Genomic DNA, 20,844 nt, shown 5'->3' with positions numbered 1-20,844 from the left:
AAGTAGTACTTCCTGAAGTTATGGAGACCAGATCCACCTTTTTTGGGGGAAGACTGGCTTATATAAAAAATATATGTTTTATACCTAAACTGCTGAGAGTTACCCCAAAGAAAATCTAGAACATGCCTATAAATATCTTCAAAGTAATAATCTGGGATATATAGAGGGATATTACAGGTGCCAGCATGTTAATAGAATACATTTTACCCCATAATGAGATATATATATTTGACCATCTAGCAAAGTCCTTCATTTTTAGAAGAAAGGGTTTCATTTTCTCTCCAACAATATCCCTGTGGCTGGGTGTTATTAGAATGCCAAGGTATCTGATACTCTTAGTGGACCATCTACACTACCATTCAAAAGTTTCTAAGTGACCCCAAACTTTTGAACGGTAGTGTACATTTCATAATAATATTCTTAAGCACAGCCTCAGACAAAACATTCATTAGTTTAAACCTGGGCTAGTTGAATATCATTAAAATATAGTGTCTGTGTATGGTTCATGTTCTGAGGTGCCCCTATTGTGTTTCTGTTTTCGCGATGAGGTCTGCAAAGTAAATAAGATATTTGCATATACTCATTGAGTCATTGAGGTGGTTCTCAAAACCAGACCAGTTTTTTAATGGGGACCTAGAAACAGAGTGGTCTTTGTACATACTGCCGTGATGCCTTCGATTTCAGAGTGGACCGCGGTTCACCGACGGAGGTCATACCATCTATGTGTCTTAAGTCAAAATATTTGTCTCTCTCCATCCTTCTCTTTCTCCCTCTTCATCTCTTTTTTTTCTCATCTCCAGTACCGAGTAGTGGTCCCCAAGCTTGGCTCAGTGACAGACCTGTGCAGCGCCTTGTCCCGGCTTTCTGGAATCCCTGCTGAGAATGTGAGAGCTTTACCCTTTATGTGCTGCTAGCTGAACAAGGGCCATTGTACTTTTAGACTCTCTTTTTACAGTCCCTGCCTGGCATTTGTACACATGTCCTTTATGGTTGTGTGCTCATGATGACATTTTTGTTGTGACTTGATAGGATTAAAATTATCGGTCAGTAGGCTTGGCGATACTCTGGCATATATTTCAAAATTTCAATACAGTAAAAAAATTAAATAGGGGGGATTTGGGGCATCCACGCCTCATGTTAAGATCAAGCTTCTTGGTTACAGCAGAGACATTCTAGCCTGACTACCAGTCTCTTTAGCGAACAGAGACCTGGCCTTTCTGCCATCTTCAAATATATTCTATCATTAATGAGCTCGAGGAGATCAGAAGAGTTGATCCGGATTCGATAACCCTCAGCTATTCTCCAATCACAATGATTATCCAAATATTTGGACTATATCACCTTTTTTTTTTGTTACTCTCCACAGAAGAGGTATCAGGTTTGCTAAGCAACCGTTTTTTGTTTGTCCACACAGCACGTCTAAATTCTGAAACTAAGGGTGCATTCGTAAATTCACTCCGGCTATCTACTCCGATTTCAGAGCACTCTCGTCTGAGTTGTGCCAGAGTGCAGAATAACTGATGAATTTACGAACGCTCAACACCTGTTGAATATGGCCGGTGTCAGTAAACGTTGGCAAAAAAGCGTAATTAAATTGTTGGCAGCACCACAGCTACAGTCCCCAATGCTATGGATAACATGAAAACAGCTTAACCAGCTCTGCTAGGGCAAGTAAAATTGGCAGAGTGAGGTGTTTGGAAGTAGCTAGCCAACATTAGCCAGTTAGCTTGGGTGCTTGACTCTCTTTGTGCGGTCAGAACTCTCGGATCAACCCTTCTCCTCGGCCAGAGCGTCCAGTGTGTGCTCTGAAAGCTCCGAGAGCGAAACACGCTGAATTTACGAATGGACAATCTGACAGCACTCTTAAATTTACAAACGCCCAGAGCGCACTCTAGCACTCCAGATTTTTTGTAATTCAATCTAAATACATATTGCAATTCCAACCACAAAACCTATTTGCATTGATTTTAAGCCTCAAAATACAACATCTTGCCCATCTGACAGCTAAATATTTGTTTTTGACATTGTTATAATTCTATTTTTAATGTTCCACATGTTGCCATGGAAAATATTAATGTTATTTCTAACAACCAATGAGCAACTCTGCCGTATATCCAGCTGCATATTACATGTTGAGATTGCTGAAATGCCAGTCTCTTTGGCAATGGCATGGAGTGGCAAGGAGTGGAACGTTAGCTAAAGACGGGTGCCCAGACTAGAGAAATTCACACACCAAAAAAAAGAAGGATAGCTTCCGGTAATACTATATACCCCAGTATAGTACAGAAACGGTATGAACATTTGGATACCACCCAACCCTATCGGCCAGTAAATGTGTAGATTAAGTTAAAATGATTTAATGCTTTGTAGCCTTTTTTCAATTGTGAGGATAACATTTTGTCCCACTGACGGGTCTGATGAAGGGACTCCAGTTGAGAGGAAACCATAAATGCTCCCTCCTGTCTTCCTAGATGGTGGTGGCTGATGTTTACAATCACCGGTTCCACAAGATCTACAGACGAGACGACGGACTCAACCAAATCATGGAGAAAGATGACATATTTGTGTAAGCCTGGTCTCTTCTCTTGCACTGGAAGATAACATATTGAACAGTGGTTGGGTATGAGCAGACGTCAAACAGTATCTTTATTGTCCCAGGGAAATTAGTTTACAGAATAACCACTTACAGTGCCTTCAAAGTATTCACACCCCTTGACTTTTTAACGTTTTGTTGTTACAGCCTGAATTTAAAAAGTATTACATTGAGATGTTGTGTCACTAAGGGCTACACAGATAATACCCAATAATGTAAATGTGGAATTTTGTTTTTAGAAATGTTTACGAATGAATTAAAAGCTGAAATGTCTTGAGTGAATAATTATTCAACCCCTTTGTTATGGCAAGCCAAAATAAGATCAGGAGTAAAAATTTGCTTAACAAGTCACTTAAGTTGCATGGACTCATTGTGTGAGCAATAATAGTGTTTAACATGACTTTTGAATGACTGCCTCATCTCTGTACCCCACACATACAATTGTCTGTAAGGTCCCTCAGTCGAGCAGTGAATTTCAACCACAAAGACCAGGGAGGTTTTCCAATGCCTCACAAAGAAGGGCACCTATTGGTAGATGGGTAAAAAAACAAAAAAACAGACATTGAATATCCCTTTGAGCATGGTGAAGTTATTAATTACGCTTTGGATGGTGTATCAATACACCCGGTCACTACAAAGATACAGGTGTCCTTCATAACTTCGTTGCCGGAGAGAAAGGAAACCCCTCAAGGATTTCACCATGAGGCCAATTAAAACAGAGTTGAATGGCTATGATTAAGAGAACTGAGGATGGATCAACATTTTAGTTACTCCACAATACTAACCTAAATTACAGTGTGAAAAGAAGGAAGTGCATCCTGTTTGCAATAATGCACTAAAGTAAAACTAAAAAATGTGGCAAAGAAATTAACTTGATGGCCCGAATACACAACACATCAGCATACCACTCTTTTATATTTTCAAGCATGGTGGTGGCTGCATCATGTTATGGGTATGCTTGTCAGGAGGTTCTTTAGGATAAAAAGAAACGGAATAGAGCTAAGCAGAGGCAAAATCCTAGAGGAAAACCGGGAGACAAATTCACCTTTCCGCAGGACGGTAACCTAAAACACAAGGCCAAATATATGCTGGAGTTGTTTACCAAGACAACATTGAATGTTCCTGAGTGGCCTAGTTACAGTTTTAACTTAAATCTATGGCAAGACTTTAAAATGTCTGTCTAGCAACAACTAACTTGACAGAGCTTGAAGAATTAAAAAAATAATAATGTGCACATATATTACAATTCAGGTGTGGAAAGCTTTTAGAGACTTAACAGTTGTCAGTCTTTCTGGGTATCGCTGCCAAATGTGATTCTAACATGTAATAACTCAGAGGTGTGAATACTTAAGTAAATTAGATATTTCTATTTCATTTTCAATACATTTTCCAAATTTTTCCAAAACATTTGTGCTTTGTCATTATGGGTTATGGTGTGTAGATGGGTGAGGAACATTTTGTTTTTATCCATTTCGGATTCAGGCTGTAACACAACAAAATGTGGAATAAGTCTAGCGGTATGAATACTTTCTGAAGGCACTGTACAGTATCCACCACAGATACAAAATGTGTTAAAATCATTAAAAAGGAACACCCTAAGTGTGCTACTGTATCATTCTCCATGTTTGTGGTCCAGGTATGAGGTGGCGGAGGAGGACAGGGAGAGGATGAACCTGCCTGTGTACTTCAGAGAGCGCCACTCCAAACACACAGGCGGCTCCACGGGCACCATGCTGTTCGGCCAGCCCCTCCTCATCACTGTTCCCCGGCAGAACCTGGCCGCTGACATGCTCTACGAGAAGGTGCTGGAGAGGATTGGGTGGGTACGCTGTCTGTCTGTGGGCCTGCTTTTGTTTCCACTTCTGCTCATATGTACAGTATGCAGCAAATAGACTTGAGATATTGAACATGTACTTAGTGTGCTAAATGTGGGAATAGCACGTGGCAAAACTTTAACGTGCGATATTTACCCACTGTTTTCCCGTTCCAGGCGCTACGTGAATCGCGCTCAGAGCTCCACTGGTGAGGGGAGGGCGAACGCCTCTGCCTCCTCGGCCAGCTGCAGCCTGGCAGCTGAGTGCTCCGCAACATCCTCCAATCACAACACTGCAGGGAGTGGTAGCCCCCTGTCAGAAGGGCCGTCCTGCAGCTCCAGCAACGGCAGCAACCACTCCGGGACCTCCAACAGGTCCAACGGGAATGGTGTGTGTGAGGGTAAGCAACAACATGGAACCGAGTGCCCCAGCAGCAGTAAAGGCAGCAGTTATTTACATCTCATACACCTATTGGTTTCGTTATTATCCCATGATAAATTATGTGTACTAAGCACATTTTAGTTTTGCATTCATGTAGAAGTGCAATATTTAATTGCCACGGGCTAACATGGCTTGTGTCAATCCGATATTGAGATTTCAGACGTGTGTGTGTGTGTGTGTGTGTGTTGGTTCCAGGTGAGGAGGAGGCCATGGATCACCAGGTGAGCCCGGAGCCAGAGAACGGACAGTCGGGGGAGGAGGAGGAAGCCTCAGACCTGGAGAATGGCCCTAAAACCAAACTGTGCTCCAGCACCCCGCCCAAACTCTTCTCCTTCAGCATGGTCAACTCCTACGGAACGGCCAACATCAGTCCACTGCCTTGTGACGGAAACTTCCTCAAACTCAATAGTTAGTATTCAGTCTTGCCTCTGGCTTTTCAGTGTTTTGACCAGTTACAAGAAGAGAAAATGTCTTGAAATAAATGTTTTAAACTTTTTTAGTTAAAGTCAGGTGGTTAAAATATGTTGGTTGAGTTGCCATTAGAAAACCGGCTTTCGATGTGTGTTGAGGGCTGACCAAACCTCATCTCCTCCATAGCACATTCCACAGTGGCGATTGACTGGGACTCGGACACAAAGAAACTGTGTTACGACGATCAGGAAGCAGAGGTCAGTACAGTTTCAGTTGACTTGGTTAGGTTGACCTGAAGCCCTTTTATTAATGTCAAAATTGGGATGCCAGTCTGTCTATACAGTGTGTATCTGTCTGTGTGACTCAGTCCTCTATCCTCTGTGTGTATTGTAGGCCTATGAGAAGCACGAGAGCATGCTGCAGGCCCAGAAGAAGAAAGCCACAGTGGCTCTGAGGGAATGTATGGAGCTCTTCACCACCATGGAGACGCTAGGAGAGCATGACCCATGGTGAGACCTGGCGCAAGAGAAACAGGCCTTCATTACTCTACTCACTAAATCATTGAAACCACTACTTTATAATGTCGTTTTGTGTGTTTTTGTCTGTTTCACTGATATCAACGATGCCTCACCTTGTCCTAACAGGTATTGCCCCACCTGTAAGAAGCACCAACAAGCCACAAAGAAGTTTGACTTGTGGTCGTTGCCTCGCATCCTGGTGGTCCACCTAAAGCGTTTCTCCTACAACCGCTGCTGGAGGGACAAGCTGGACACTGTGGTGGACTTCCCTGTCAGGTACAGACAGCACTATGCCAAGAGGTGGAACTGTTCTGACCGATATGTGTCCTCTTTTAGTTTAGTTTATTTGCACACATAGAAAGAGTTTGTAAAAGTCCAGCAATTGGGGATATAAAACTGTGATGGGCAGTAGGTGCCTCTTTTTTTAGAATTTTTTCAAACAATGATGGGGATAGCTTGGCAAAATCAGTTGGGAGTGAGTGCCAGATCATAGAGCCTCTGTAGGTAATTCAGAATTGGTTGTTGAATGTGGGTGACGTAGATGTTGTTTGTTTCTTGTTGAGTACTTATTGAGTTTATATGTGGTGGTGAATTAGAAGAAAGGGGGTAAACTGATTTTAAAAAGCCGTAAAAAAAAGGGGGCAACTTTTAAGAGTTAATTTTATAAATATTCAGGAGTTCTCATTTTTTTAAAGTCATGTGCAGTATGGTCTAGGGAGGGGCATAAGTAATCCGAGTATTCAAACCAAGTCAAAACTCAATCTTTACCAGATATTTAAAAAACATACTGAAACTATTTTGTCAATGTTGTCTTGAAGACAACTTTAATTTGCTTTGACTCTAGTGTTCCATTTGTACATGTGCGTTTGCGGGACACAGCAATAAGTAAGCTAAGCATCACAAAGTTCTGCTCCCTAAATTCCCTTTCCCCTCCATGTCCGACTCACTCAATTGTGTTCCGAATGCTGCATACACATGCGTGCTGTGTGCGCCTACAGAAATAAATGCCTATAAAATGAATCTAACTGATGGGATACACAAGCTACATTCCTTGACAAATGACGACAGTTTTACAAATTCAAAATGGACTGGTTGACTGAAGTAGGGAAATATGTGTTCCAACATGGGGATGAATTATGATTGTATCAGTTTTGGAATAATTGCACCCCCCCAAACAACATAAAGGTTCCACAATAAAAATAATCAAAAACATTAGTTTGATAAAGACTGAGCATATTTTCAGCAGAATCATTCATACTCACCACACAGATGTCCTGGCCATAATTCATTCCCATGCAGTGTTCAATGTAGAATTGTTCATCTATTTAGAAATTCCAAGGAACAGGCACAATAAACTCAATTGAATGTCTGTATATTGAAAAGAAGACACATTTTGGTTTGTAACCCTGACAAATGTCTTTCAACTTGCCGTTTCAAATGATCACTCTTTGAGAAAAACTATTCCAGACCCGAGATCCAAATGACTTCGCACTATTTTATTCTGTTATACACGTTTTTGTTTTTTTCCAAGTACGCAGATAAAAAATCTGCCCCGTACTCGAACAGTACAAAAAGGTAAAATGCCTATCCCTAGAATGGTCTCTAAAACTGGCAGATGTTATTATTCTTACAGAGTGTTTCTGCAGGTGACCGATTTAATAGTAGTTTGGTATGGTGTGCTGGCCCATATAATGTTTAGAAGTGCTTCTGTTTATGAGATATCTAATTTTGCCAAGTATCCCTGCATTTTTGCTGATCTTGGGGGTTGTTTTTGTGTTTCCATGACAATTCATCAATCAAAACACCAAGAATACGTGTTGTACTGGCTGGATCAACAGGTATATTATCAAAATGGACACCTATATAGTCTCTCTTGTATTTTCTGCTCTTTGGACCAGATAGTAAAACATTTGTTTGTTTTAGATTCAGTGATAATTTGTTGATTTTTAAACCACTCTTATTCATAAATTATTCACATTAAGATGGGACATTGTCTGTGCTCTTTATTCTTTGTACTTTGAGAGGTCAAATTATGAAAGCATCCTTTTGATTTTGTAGTCAACTTTTATGGACCGACGGTATTGACAGCTTTTACACTAGAGGGTGCTGGTTTGCTAGATATGTCAGAAAAAGGTCTTTGTCCATTTGAGGAAATCATGGTCACATATTTGTGAAGTGTGTCTAAACTGTCAGGGAATTTGACGTCACGCTCCAACAGACAAAGAGCATATATGGTTATAATTACATCTGGTAATAACTGCTCACAAGGAAATTTCACAATCACAAAAAAGCCCTTTCAACTAAACCATTTTAAAAAAAAATGTATTTGCCATTAGCAGAATACCCAAGTTATTCCCCAGGTGGTGACATGAAGCCAGTGAAATGCTGTGCCGTGGTATAAAAGCAACCTGTGTGGAGGTTGTCTCGCTGAATGCCTGGGAGCCTCCCTGTTTTCACTGACCCCTTCTGAGTCACATTATCCAGCAAGAAGTAGAACTAAATGTTGCTGACATAGACAACCACTGCTGCGTCCAAGAACCTGACTCATGCTTACTGAGGAGGTTTGAGACAGACGGAGCCATCTGTTGTACCTCACCCCTCTCACCATCATATCAGCTGTAGTACTGGCTGACCATCGTCCCCCCCACACTGGGTTCAGTGCTGATGACATGTCCAATATGAATCACATTTGATATAATAAAAAATGGCTTTCTGTACAGCCCTGTGCTTATGTTTCTAGCTGTCAGTTAAGTTATTGTCTATGGGTGTAAAAGGCAGGTTTTGCTGATGACATGTCTTCTCTCTCCACACAGGGACCTGAACATGTCTGAGTTTGTGTGCGACCCCAAGGCCGGCCCCTATGTTTATGACCTCATAGCAGTCTCCAACCACTATGGAGGAATGGGAGGAGGCCACTGTGAGTAATGTTTGCCTCTGCTAGCAACACCCTGGTCAGGTCCATCCTTATTGCAGACCTAGATAATGAGATACACAGTACACGCATCCTACCCCACTCACATTAATGACACAATCAGCTCTCACTTTGTTACATTTCAAATTACTGTTTACCTGGGAAATAGTGCTGAGCAATTAGTGCTTTTTGAGGTCGGTTCAGATTCGATTATTTCAAAAATCGCGGGTTTCGGTTTGAACAAAAATGTAACATTAACCCACATAATGCATAGTGCATTTAAGTGCTGTAACACAGAATCACACAATTAATAAAAGTCCCATGGTGGTAGTAACTGCCCATTACTGTTTATCACTTATTAACCATCATTTAGTCACATTCTATTTCAGTTGTGTATTTTACATTTGTTTTATTTGATGACTTTATTTAATAGTTCTTCAATGTAAATAAGGCATACTTTTATGACTGCTGAATACCATCTATTGATCACTTAGATAATGTATCTCCAGGTAGAGGCCTCGCAAAGCAACTGCTTTCTACCCCTCTCGATCGCATGTGTTTGTCTCTTCTCTCCCTCTGTGTCTGTCCACAGACGAACAAGTAGGCGGGCAATGGATTATGGTCATTGTAGTTAATTACCATGTTACCTGCGCTAAACTATGTAGAATATTGGCCTGTTGGAAACTACAACTCCATACTACATCGCACAGTTTGGGCTTGATCTGATTTATCTCTGGAGAAATTGTGCATTGAACTCATAGAAAGAAAAAAATGAATTAAACTGAGCCACAGTCCCCTGTATGAAAGGTATGAAATGTGTTCACTACTGTAAGTTGCTCTGGATAAGAGCGTCTGCTAAATGACTAAAATGTAAAAATGTAGTTTAAAAACGAAAATAACCGACATTTTTGTTAATCGCTCTGCAATGCTGGGAAAACAGAAAACAGAGAAGAGTTTGCTGAAAGGGAGGTTTAACTGCAGGTGATCCGAGGCCATTGTTCTTTTTATATTCACTCTGTTCCTGTTATTTGAATACTACTATCTGCTAACATAGGTATTTGTTTTAGTACCTGGTAACCTGAAGCAGGTCAACTATGCAGAATGTATGTTAACAGATAAGGTGGCTGCCTTTTCTCTAAGGAAACTGAGCTTATAATCATCAGTATTTAATTAGTCTGTTTGTTCCCACTTACTCATGTAGTGTCAACTTTGATGTCAATTTCGATTTGCTCAAACCTTTTCGTGTGTTTTAGCCAAGCTCTTGTTTGGTGACTAACCAGGCCTTCTAGTGGAAACCAGTTCATCAGATATTCATCCTAGCTCAACTTTAGTCCACCATGACCATAGTTTTATAATGTTCCTCCAATATCTTGTACCTGCAGACACAGCCTACGGCAAGAACAAAGCTGATGGGAAGTGGCATTACTTTGATGACAGCAGTGTCTCAGCTGCCTCAGAGGATCAGATTGTGGTGAGTGAGCCACCTCAACCCTTACTTTCATGTGTAACTCTGTATATGGCTTTTTAGAAAATCTGATTATGTATATACATTTCTATGACGTGGGACTCGTTATTACCCGTTTGAAAGCTATACACCGAGTATACAAAACATTAAGAACACCTCTTTCCATGACAGACTGACTAGGTAAATTCAGGTGAAAGCTATGATCATTTATTGATGTCACTTGTTAAATCCACTTTAATCAGTGTAGATGAAGGGGAGCAGACAGGTTAAAGAAAGTTGGGTTTTTTTTAAGCCTTGAGACATGGGTTGTGTAAGTGTGCCATTGAGGGCGAATGGGCAAGACGAAATATTTAAGCACCTTTGAATCAAATCAAATTAATCAAAGTTTATTTGCCATGTGCGCTGAATACAACAGGTGTAGACCTTACAGTGAAATGCTTACTTACAGGCTCCAACCAACAGTGCAATAAAACATTTTTTTTTAAAGGTATTAGGTGAACAATAGGTATGTAAAGAAATAAAAAGACAGTGAAAAATAACAGTAGTGAGGCTATATACAGACACCGGTTAGTCGGGCTAATTGAGGTAGTATGTACATGTAGATATGGTTAAAGTGACTGCATGTATGATAACCAGAGAGTAGCAGTAGCATAAAAGAGGGGTTTGGCAGGTGGCGGGACACAATGCAGGTAGCCCGGTTAGCCAATGTGCGGGGTCACTGGTTGGTTGGGATAATTGAATGTATAGTTAAATTGACTATGCATATATGATAAACAGAGAGTAGCAGCAGCGTAAAAGAGGGGTTGTTGGGGGACAGAGAATGCAAATAGTCCGCGTAGCCATTTGATGACCTGTTCAGGAGTCTTATGGCTTGGGGGTAAAATCTGTTGAGAAGCCCTTTTGTCCTAGACTTGGCACTCCTGTACCTCTTGCCATGCGGTAGTAGAGAGAACAGTCTATGACTAGGGTGGCTGGAGTCTTTGACAATTTTTAGGGCCTTCCTCTGACACCGCCTGGTTTAGAGGTCCTAGATGGCAGGCAGCTTAGCCCCAGTGATGTACTGGGCCGTACGCACTACCCTCTGTAGTGCCTTGTGGTCGGAAGCCGAGCAGTTGCCGTACCAGGCAGTGATGCAACCAGTCAGGATGCTCTTGATGTTGCAGCTGTAGAATCTTTTAAGGATCTGAGGACCCATGTCAAATCTTTTTAGTTTCCTGAGGGGGAATAGGCTTTGTCGTGCCCTCTTTACGACTGTCTTGGTGTGTTTGGACCATTCTAGTTTGTTGGTGATGTGGACACCATGGAACTTGAAGTTCTCAACCTGCTCCGCTACAGCCCCGTCAATGAGAATGGGGGCGTGCTTGGTCCTCCTGGCCATGCAGTCCCAGGATCCTTGGCTTAGTGATGAGCTTTGAGGGCACTATGGTGTTGAATGCTGAGCTGTAGTCAATGAATAGCATTCTCACGTAGGTGTTCCTTTTGTCCAGGTGGGAAAGGGTAGTATGGAATGCAATAGAGATTGCATCATCTGTGGATTTGTTTGGGTGGTATGCAAATTGGAGGGAGTCTAGGGTTTCTGGGATAATAGTGTTGATGTGAGCCATTACCAGCCTTCCAAAGCACTTCATGGATGTGAGTGCTACAGGTCTATAGTGATTTAGGCAGGTTGCCTTCGTGCTCTTGGGCACAGGGACTATGTTGGTCTGCTTGAAACATGTTGGTATTGCAGACTCAATCAGGAACATGTTGAAAATGTCAGTTAAGCACATGCCCGGAGCACATGTCCTGGTAATCCGTCTGGCCCCGCAGCCTTGTGTATGTTGACCTGTTTAAAGGTCTTACTCACGTCGGGTACGGAGAGCGTGATCACAAAGTCGTCTGGAACAACTAATGCTCTCATGCATGTTTCAGTGTTGCTTGCCTTGAAGCGAGCATAGAAGTTATTTAGCTTGTCTGGTAGGCTCGTGTCACTGGGCAGCTCGCGGCTGTGCTTCGCTTTGTAGTCTGTAATAGTTTGCAAGCCCTGCCACATAAGACGAGTGTCGGAGCCGGTGTAGTACGATTCAATCTTAGCCCTGTATTGATGCTTTACCTGTTTGATGGTTCCTCGGAGGGCATAGCAGGATTTCTTATATGCTTCCGGGTTTGAGTCCCGCACCTTGAAAGCAGCAGCTCTACACTTTAGCTCAATGTGAATGTTGCCTGTAATCCATGGCTTCTGGTTGGGGTATGTACGAACAGTCTCGATGCACTTATAAAGCCAATGACTGATGTGGTGTACTCCTCAATGCCATCGGAAGAAGAACAGGGTGTGGTAGTAGGTGCCAGGCACACTGATTTGTCAAGAACTGCAACTCTGCTGGGTTTTTCATGCTCAACAGTTTCCTGTGTGTATCAAGAATGGTCCACCACCCAATGGACATCCAGCCAACTTGACACATCTCAATATTAGGAAGGTGTTCCTAATGTTTGTTATACTCAGTCTGTTGTTCCATGTGTCCAGTGTTTATTATTTAATAACGTCAGCATTGATGAAAGCTCCCATTGACTTCCTGTCCTTTGGTGTTGTCAGTGTTGCTGCAGTGTAACACTATCCCCACCTCTCCCCTTCACAGACAAAAGCAGCCTACGTGCTATTTTACCAACGCAGAGATGTGGGTGACGTCCCTGCCAAGCCTTCGCCCTCTGCCTCTCTGGGGGGTGCCACCGCTGAAGCAGCTGATCACATGGATACCAACTGAGCAGCGCTGATGCTCAGGGACATGCACTGAAGCAAAAATAATGACAAAAGAGATACTTTGATGCACACACCAAGCTACTTCAGTGACATAAGACTTCTCAGTCAATATTATTAACTCCCCCCAGCCCTGTGTTTTATTTTATTTTGCTCATACATCGTCACAAAGAGCCAAAAGCCTTGTTGGATGCGTGACCCGCGAGACTTCCTCCCGGAGCTGGTGGCCTGCTGATGTATGAAACCTAGTTTACTCGTTTGGAAATAATAAGGGGAATAGGAGGCAAAGAATCCTCTCACTGGACAAACAGAATGTTAGATGTGCCCTAAAATGCATAGGTATTATTAACACAAACTTTTCTGTTACCCACTAGAAAGGTACAAAATAAAAAAGCCAAATGAGCATCTTGTTTTTACCAAAGTGTTCCAAATTGTACATCGTAAAGAACTGTACCAACTTCACTGACGGACTGGGGGAAAGAGAAACCTGTCCTTGAGTTGTCTCTGAGTGGTATCTGTGATGATAACCCTCCAGTGCAGGGGTGAATTTATGCAAAGTTGTATTTAACATTGAGATATGCACACAATTCAACACATGACACTGATGGATCCTGTGACCTTCTACCTCCTGTGAATGGATCCAGTTAGAAAGTCACACTGGATGTGTTCCCTCACACACTCACAGAAACATACACACTCAGGCCCTCTCATTTTAGTCTTCCTCTGGGTTGGCTTGCAGGGCCTGTGTCCACAGTAGATAGTGTTTAATTGATCAAGGTCCTGTTTACTGGGTCTTGATGTAAGCCGTGGCAGAGGCTATTTATTTTCATAGACATGAGTTCAGTCAGACCTTAGCGCCTGCTCTTTATGAAGCCCAACATGCTAACTCTCTCATTCATACACTGCCCTCTGTATTTATTTGGACAGTGAAGCTAACATATGTAAATTTGCTCTATTTTCCAGCATTTTGGATTTGAGATCAAATGTTTCATGAGGCAACAGTACAGAATGACACTGAGTGATTTTTTTCGTAGATCTGTTTTATCATTTAGAAATGAAAGCACTGAGTCTAGTTTATTTCCACAAGTGCACAAATTCACTTATAGCGTGTTAAAGTAGTCAAAAGTGTAGTATTTACTGGAGTAGAGAGCCAAATGTACAAATGTTTGCTTCACTGTCCAAATAAATATTGTGGGTAGTGTACCCCTTTCTCTCTGAGAAGTCTCATCCTGATAAAGGTGTGCTGCTCCCCCTCATCACACAAAAGCAACAGCGGCCTTTTAATCCTGCAACCTGTTTAAAAAGGAGGCACTTTTAGTTTTACTTTAGTCACATCTGGAATTTTAAATATGTACGACATGTGGTGAGGCCCTGACCATTCGTACATTTCTGGATAATATTACTGTACTTTCAAAGAAAATTTGATTGCTGACTGAATGGACCCCCTCGACTGCCCCGCTATGACTTATCCTTAGGCTACCTGTTCTGTATGGTATTACAGTCCTGCATTGAAATTGCTTTTGTTTTTTCTTAAAAGCACACTGCTTGATGCAAAATGTGATGTGTATGAAAGAGGTGCTAAATTTATGAAACTTGAAATTGTTGCTGTTCATAAGGCGCCTATCCGTTAAATAGAATTTGGACAGCAATAACTTAAAGGCGTCCTCGGTGTGTTTAGGACTGCAGGCATCTGTGTTCTCCCACCAATGGACTTTCAGACAACCAATCAGCTGTTAAATAAAATATGTTGGTGACGTGACAGCTTGCTCATCAATGGATGGAACAAGGACTCCTACAAATTGGTCTGCTTGTATGTTGTTGGACTGTTGCTACGTAGCTCTATATTCTTAACTGACACTTTAATGTGTCCCATTGAGTAGTAGTAGTAGTCTTCAGTAATAGCTGTTCAGCTTGCGAGGGCTAGTGGTGGCAACACAATACATGATGGCAGGAACCAGTGTCTCTGATACCACTTACCCCAGATTCAACACCCTGACCTTAGCGTAATATTTCTCTACGTTGCCAAGTGTCTTGTAAAGGTTCATACAAGACACCAGTAACCGGAGCTGTGCAGTATATGGCTCTGCCAGTAACTACTTCATGGATCAATTTCCCGTAAGATAAATTTTAGCTCTATGGCATTTGTCTTTTTCCATGTGGCACAACAGCATGTAAATGTCTTTGGGACTGCAGATGTCATACTTGCTGGTCAGTCCATTTCTGATTATGCCCTCCTAAGATGATTACATGATTAATATAACCATATTTATGCCAATGAATAGACAATCTTTATATATCTGTAATTATTATTCTATAGCAAATTAAAAAGACATCTAGATGTCCAAAACAGATTTGATTTTAAAGTTTATTTTCTTTACAATCCTCATGAGAAACTTAGCCATTTGAGCTTCAATTTGCTGTCAAATATCTTGAATAGATCTAAATATCAAATCAAAGTTTCTTTCCATACACAAATTTGCAGACGTTACCGAAGGTGCAGCGAAATGATTATGTTTCTAGCTCAAACAGTGCAGTAATGCCAAGCAAAACAATACACATAATCCAAAAAAGTCAAATTAAAAAATATAACGAGCAATGTCAGAGTCCGGAATATAAATATATGATATATATATATATATATAAATGGTGTATAGACAGTATCAGAATAGAAAAGGTGTGTACAGCAGTAGTTATATAGAATGGGCCATGACTATAATACAGTATGTAAACATTATTAAAGTGACCAGTGTTCTGTGTCTATGTACATAGGGCAGCAGTCTCTGAGGTTCAGGGTTGAGTACTGGGTTGTAGCCAGCTAGTAACAGTTACTAAGGTTCAGGGCAGGGTACTGGCTAGTGGCCACTGTAATAATCACACTATTTCAAAAATAGGTACATAACTGTTCTAGTGTTAATCATATTGCCAATATCTGCAATATACATTTTTAATGGAGAATTACTTGGAATGAAAATACAATAAAGACTGGAAGCTAAAAGGGTGTCTTGTTTGGGCTGGTTGCTTTTCAGAACAGTAAGAATTTGAAAAAACGAGCTATTGCATCACAGACATTCTTGCTTAAATTAGTGTATTGCGTAAGTACATACAGTTATTCACCATATCCTTAGGCAATAATGTGATGCAACCTGAAATTGCATCCATTTCCTTGGTGTTTTTTTTACAGAATTTCTTCCTGGAGTCGTTGAATGAACTAAAATGGCATTCAAAGCATCTAAGCAAATAAACATCTATCAGGAAATGTTTCCTTACTGTGATATGTGGTTGTCTCACCTAGCTATCTTAAGATTAATATGCTAACTGTAAATTGCACTGGGTAAGAGCATCTGCTAAATGACAAAAATTTAAACATCAGGATATTTCCTCCCTCAGATCATTTAAATCCCCCCCTCAAATGGTGCTATAAATTCTAAAAAATAAAGTTCAAAATCTACTGCCTGTTCACACAACCACACTGGTAGCCTTTTTTGGTTGTGTTCCAGATGGGAACTGGCGAGGTAATCCTGCTATGATTCATTGACCTACTTATAGCCTCAATGATTCAGAATGTCATTCACCGGACAACCTGAACAACCAAATTTTGCCTGTCAGAATGACTTGCACTTCCTCACCTGGCTATTCTGAGAGAAAAAAAATCCCTTCTCTTTCAGCCTTTTTGGCTCAGGTGCACATCTAGAATCAGCAGCTTCCCCTTCCCCAATCCTTACCTTAACCATAAGTGGGGAAAATGTTAACTGACAAAAGATCAGCATTTAAGGGCAATTACAGCAAATTTTTGCTCATGCCACACTTTCACATTTGACCTGAGCATTAATCACATGAAACTTCTGTAAAAGATTGAAGACAGACAACACAAAGGGGAAAATCATTTATTGGGCAACTTCTTACATTGAAACACAGTTGTGCTTTACATGGGCCAAATGCAACTTATGTTAAGTCTTTTACATTTCATCAGACATCCCTCTCACAAAAGGCTTGGTTTCAATGGATGCCTTCATTTAATAAAAGTTCAGAACACAGCAGCATTTTGCATATGAGAGCACAGCACATGATTTGAAAAGATAATGGGTGTGCTGCTGTCACACAGAAGCTAATCTTGTAAGGAGGAGGAAGTATTTGTTGAATGGGGAGCTGTTGAAAGTTGTTTATTTTTTTAGTTATGGCCAAGCACATTTCCCAAAGTGTGACAATACTCTATAATTTGAAAAGCCATTAAACTCATTGACATGATTTCCACTCCCCACCATTGCTTCTGTGTGACCAACACTGGAACAGTTTAGTTAGCTGTATTGAGAAGCTCCTTGATGTCACCCTCAATGTTGCTGGTAAGGAATCTCCTGCCATAACGCTTGAATGGCTCTCCGGCTGGCCCAATGAGGAACTTCTCAAAGTTCCAGGCGATGTCAGTCCTGCAGACGGGACTCCAGATGATGCACTTGGGGTCATTCATTAAGGTCATGGGCTCATCGCTTGGGAATGGCAGCTTCTCCTTGAGGTACACAAACAGGGGGTGGGCGTCCTTCCCATTCACATCCACTTTCTCAAGGAGCTGGAACTTCGGCTCAAAGCCATTTCCCGGACGGACATACTTTAAGGACATCAGGATCTCTTCGTTCTTGCAGTTCTCCTGCAGGAGTAGATGGGAAGAATATGTAACATGTACAGAAAAGTGTTAGATGTTTGATCCCAAAAGTGGCCTAATATCAAGGTGAGTCCATTGTCAAAAGCCATAGCTAGAACCCTCAATAAATTGGATGGACACCATCTAATGTCATCATTGATAGTGCCCATCTTTCCCCTTCATTAGGAATTGAGACCAGGCCTATAGCTACATGTAAGGACACTGAAGCCCAACCTTGGTATTTTTTTCCCGACCCATGGCAAAATGAGTAGAATTGCGTGAAATTACTCATTCAATTACCTTTGCTACAGCATCCAAAGTGATAATGGCTGGGTCATTTTTACTTGTTTTTGCTGTTCTCAAAATAGAGTTTTTAAATTGTAAGTCGCTCTGGATAAGAGCGTCTGCTAAATGACTTAAATGTAAATTGTATAGAAATGGATTAGTCCTAAATGAGCTTACATTTTCTAAAACTGGATGGGGGGGGGGGGGGGGGGGGCTATGAGAGAATACAGTGACATTAGCCCATATTTAGAATGATAAGAAAATGCATCCCCTCTTACCTGATGTCCGAACTGATTGCAGGGCACCCCCAAAATCACTAGCCCCTTGTCGGCGTACCGTTCATGGAGCTCATTCATCTGGGTGTAATCCCTGGTGGTCGTGCCTCAGAGTGACGCCACATTCTCGATCAGCACCACTTTACCCTGAAGAGACGAGAAATTAAACAATTCTCCAGTAAGGAGCTTTGCTGTCAGGTCGTAGAACATCTTACATACAGCCATTTACCTCGTAAATGTCACTCTCCGCTTCTGTCTGCGAAAATGCTCTATTGGACTTTTTATACAAGGTATCAACACGGAAATGGGAGGTACTTCATGAACATTTTAGGGACGGTCTAGAAATATTGGGATATTTTGTATTAAAATCGCACGAGTATGCGTTATCCAGGACAAACAACTTTGTACACTTGAATAATACAATACGATACAAATTATAATGACACCCCTTGGACGTCTAAAGTAGAGACAAAGATTTTTATAACTAAACCAAGATAGACCACAGCTTGTCGTTTCCATTGGGAACAAATGAGTCATAGTGGGAAGAACAAGCAAGGAGGTGGGCAGAGCCAAGCACGCGCAAGCGATATCCTATTGGCGCGTTCTAGTATAGATCTGCATATTTCCGTTAGGTAACGCTTACTATGTGAAGTGCGGATGTGCAATAGCTCCATTCGCCTTTGCACTCCTAAACAGTGCAATTTAAAAAAAACCTTGCAAAGGGTGAAGTCTACAAAACTTAGTCAGTTCTGTTCATAACATATTCTCGTTTTGGGAACAGAAAACTGTATTGAGATTAAATGTTTAATTGATGAGAAGATTTGCAGAATGTCGGCCAAAATACATCTGCTCCATCTTCTCCCACGGCCCCCAGTGGGCTTCCTCTCACTACCATATTTGGTAGTGTGTGGAAACGCCAACCGGATGCCTCGCATTTACACATCCAGTCAAATATCTGTACCATTGTTCTTTCTGTGTTAGAGACTGAGTAGACGGCTAGAGGTTCACTGGTTTCACAATATTGCTACTGTCTTGACTTTATACAAGGTCCCTCACTGCATTGCTGGGAATCTGCCCTGTACTTTGAAGAGTTGCTCTCACCAATTCTTACAGTACGTTTCATTCTCTAAAATCCTTCCTAAGTAAGTAAAATGAACAAATTATTGCAGGCCACGCTTCCGTGAAACATCTGTCTAATTTACAATCTATCAGTTTAGAGAGTTAGCTAAAGTTAGCGAATGAATAATTGAGTAACACGAGATTAGTTTTATACTTGCGGCTACTCAACCTCTACAGGATTAGTGTGTGTGTGTGTGTGTGTGTGTGTGTGTGTGTGTGTGTGTGTGTGTGTGTCCCACCCCCGGGACGGTTGAGCTAATGTAGGCTAATGTGATTAGCATGAGGTTGTAAGTAATTATTTTTAAATCCCAGGACATAGACATATCTGATATCGGCATAAAGCTTAAATTCTTGTTAATCTAACTGCACTGTCCAATTTACAGTAGCTATTAGAGTGAAATAATACCATGCCATTGTTTGAGGAAAGTGCACAATTATGAACTTGAAAATGTATTAATAAACCAATTAGGCACATTTGGACAGTCTGATACAACATTTTGAACATATATGCAATGGTTCATTGGATCAGTCTACACCGCTGCCATTTAGTGGCTAAAATCGAAATTGTGCCTGGGCTGGAATAATACATTATGGCCTTTCTCTTGCATTTCAAAGATGATGGTACAAAGAAACAAACAAAAAGTGCATGTTTTTCTCTTTGTAATATCTTTTACCAGATCTAATGTGTTATATTCTCCTACATTAATTTCCACAAACTTCAAAGTGTTTCCTTTCAAATGGTATCAAGAATATGCAAATCCTTGCTTCAGGTCCTGAGCTACAGGCAGTTAGATTTGAGTATGTCATTTTAGGTGAACATTTAAAAAAAAAAAAAGGTCAGATCATTAAGAGGTTTTAACTAATTTAGCCACTAGACAATTTCTCAACCCAACAATAACAGTGTGGCTAGCTAGCTAGTTCCATCCCAGCTGCCCACTGCACTGAGGATAGGAAACTCTGTCACCACCGATAAGCCCACTATAATTGAGAATTTCAATAAGCATTTTTCTACGGCTGGCCATGCTTTCCACCAAACTACCCCTACTGCATTCAACAGCACTGCACCCCCCACAGCTACTCGCCCAAGCCTCCCCCATTTCTCCTTCTCCCAAATCCATTCAGCTGATGTTCTGAAAGAGCTGCAAAATCTGGACCCCTAAAAATCAGCTGGGCTTGACAATCTGGACCCTTTCTAAAATTATCTGCCGAAATTATTGCAACCCCTATTACTAGCCTGTTCAACCTCTCTTTCGTGTCGTCTGAGATTCCCATAGATTGGAAAGCAGCTGCTGTCATCCCCCTCCTCAAAGGAGGTGACACTCTTGACCAAAATTGCTACAGACCTATATCCATCCTACCCTGCCTTTCTAAGGTCTTCGAAAGCCAAGTCAACTAACAGATTACCGACCATTTCGCACCGAACCCTCTCCGCTATGCAATCTGGTTTCAGAGCTGGTCATGGGTGAACCTCAGCCATGCTCAAGGTCCTAAACGACATCGTAACCGCCATCGATAAGAAACAATACTGTGCTGCCATATTCATTGACCTGGCCAAAGCTTTTGACTCTGTTAATCACCACATCCTCATCGGCAGACTCAGTAGCCTTGGTTTCTCTAACGATTGCGTCGCCTGGTTCACCAA

The 20,844-nt window shown here is 41.4% G+C and overlaps 1 protein-coding gene and 1 pseudogene across 1 annotated transcript in view; one reads left to right on the top strand and one right to left on the bottom strand.

Moving 5' to 3' along the window:
• LOC115150532 (ubiquitin carboxyl-terminal hydrolase 4) overlaps positions 1-15,457 on the top strand; it is a 36,541-nt gene extending 21,084 nt beyond the window's left edge. The window contains exons 12-22 of the mRNA XM_029693939.1: positions 801-884; positions 2,472-2,566; positions 4,230-4,412; positions 4,584-4,807; positions 5,044-5,256; positions 5,446-5,516; positions 5,653-5,768; positions 5,904-6,053; positions 8,591-8,694; positions 10,071-10,159; positions 12,769-15,457. Of these exons, the coding sequence (XP_029549799.1) occupies positions 801-884; positions 2,472-2,566; positions 4,230-4,412; positions 4,584-4,807; positions 5,044-5,256; positions 5,446-5,516; positions 5,653-5,768; positions 5,904-6,053; positions 8,591-8,694; positions 10,071-10,159; positions 12,769-12,894 (1,455 nt within the window). The 3' untranslated portion in view covers positions 12,895-15,457. The remainder of the gene's footprint in view (positions 1-800; positions 885-2,471; positions 2,567-4,229; positions 4,413-4,583; positions 4,808-5,043; positions 5,257-5,445; positions 5,517-5,652; positions 5,769-5,903; positions 6,054-8,590; positions 8,695-10,070; positions 10,160-12,768) is intronic.
• A 1,300-nt stretch (positions 15,458-16,757) lies between these two features.
• Positions 16,758-18,422, bottom strand: LOC115150534 (glutathione peroxidase 2-like; annotated as a pseudogene).
• Positions 18,423-20,844: the final 2,422 nt, after the last annotated feature.

Source organism: Salmo trutta, chromosome 16 (assembly GCF_901001165.1).
Source record: "Salmo trutta chromosome 16, fSalTru1.1, whole genome shotgun sequence".
Classification (NCBI taxonomy): Eukaryota; Metazoa; Chordata; class Actinopteri; order Salmoniformes; family Salmonidae; genus Salmo; species Salmo trutta.
The sequence above is the reverse complement of the archived record's forward strand: the minus strand, read 5'-3'. Positions and strand labels throughout refer to the sequence as shown.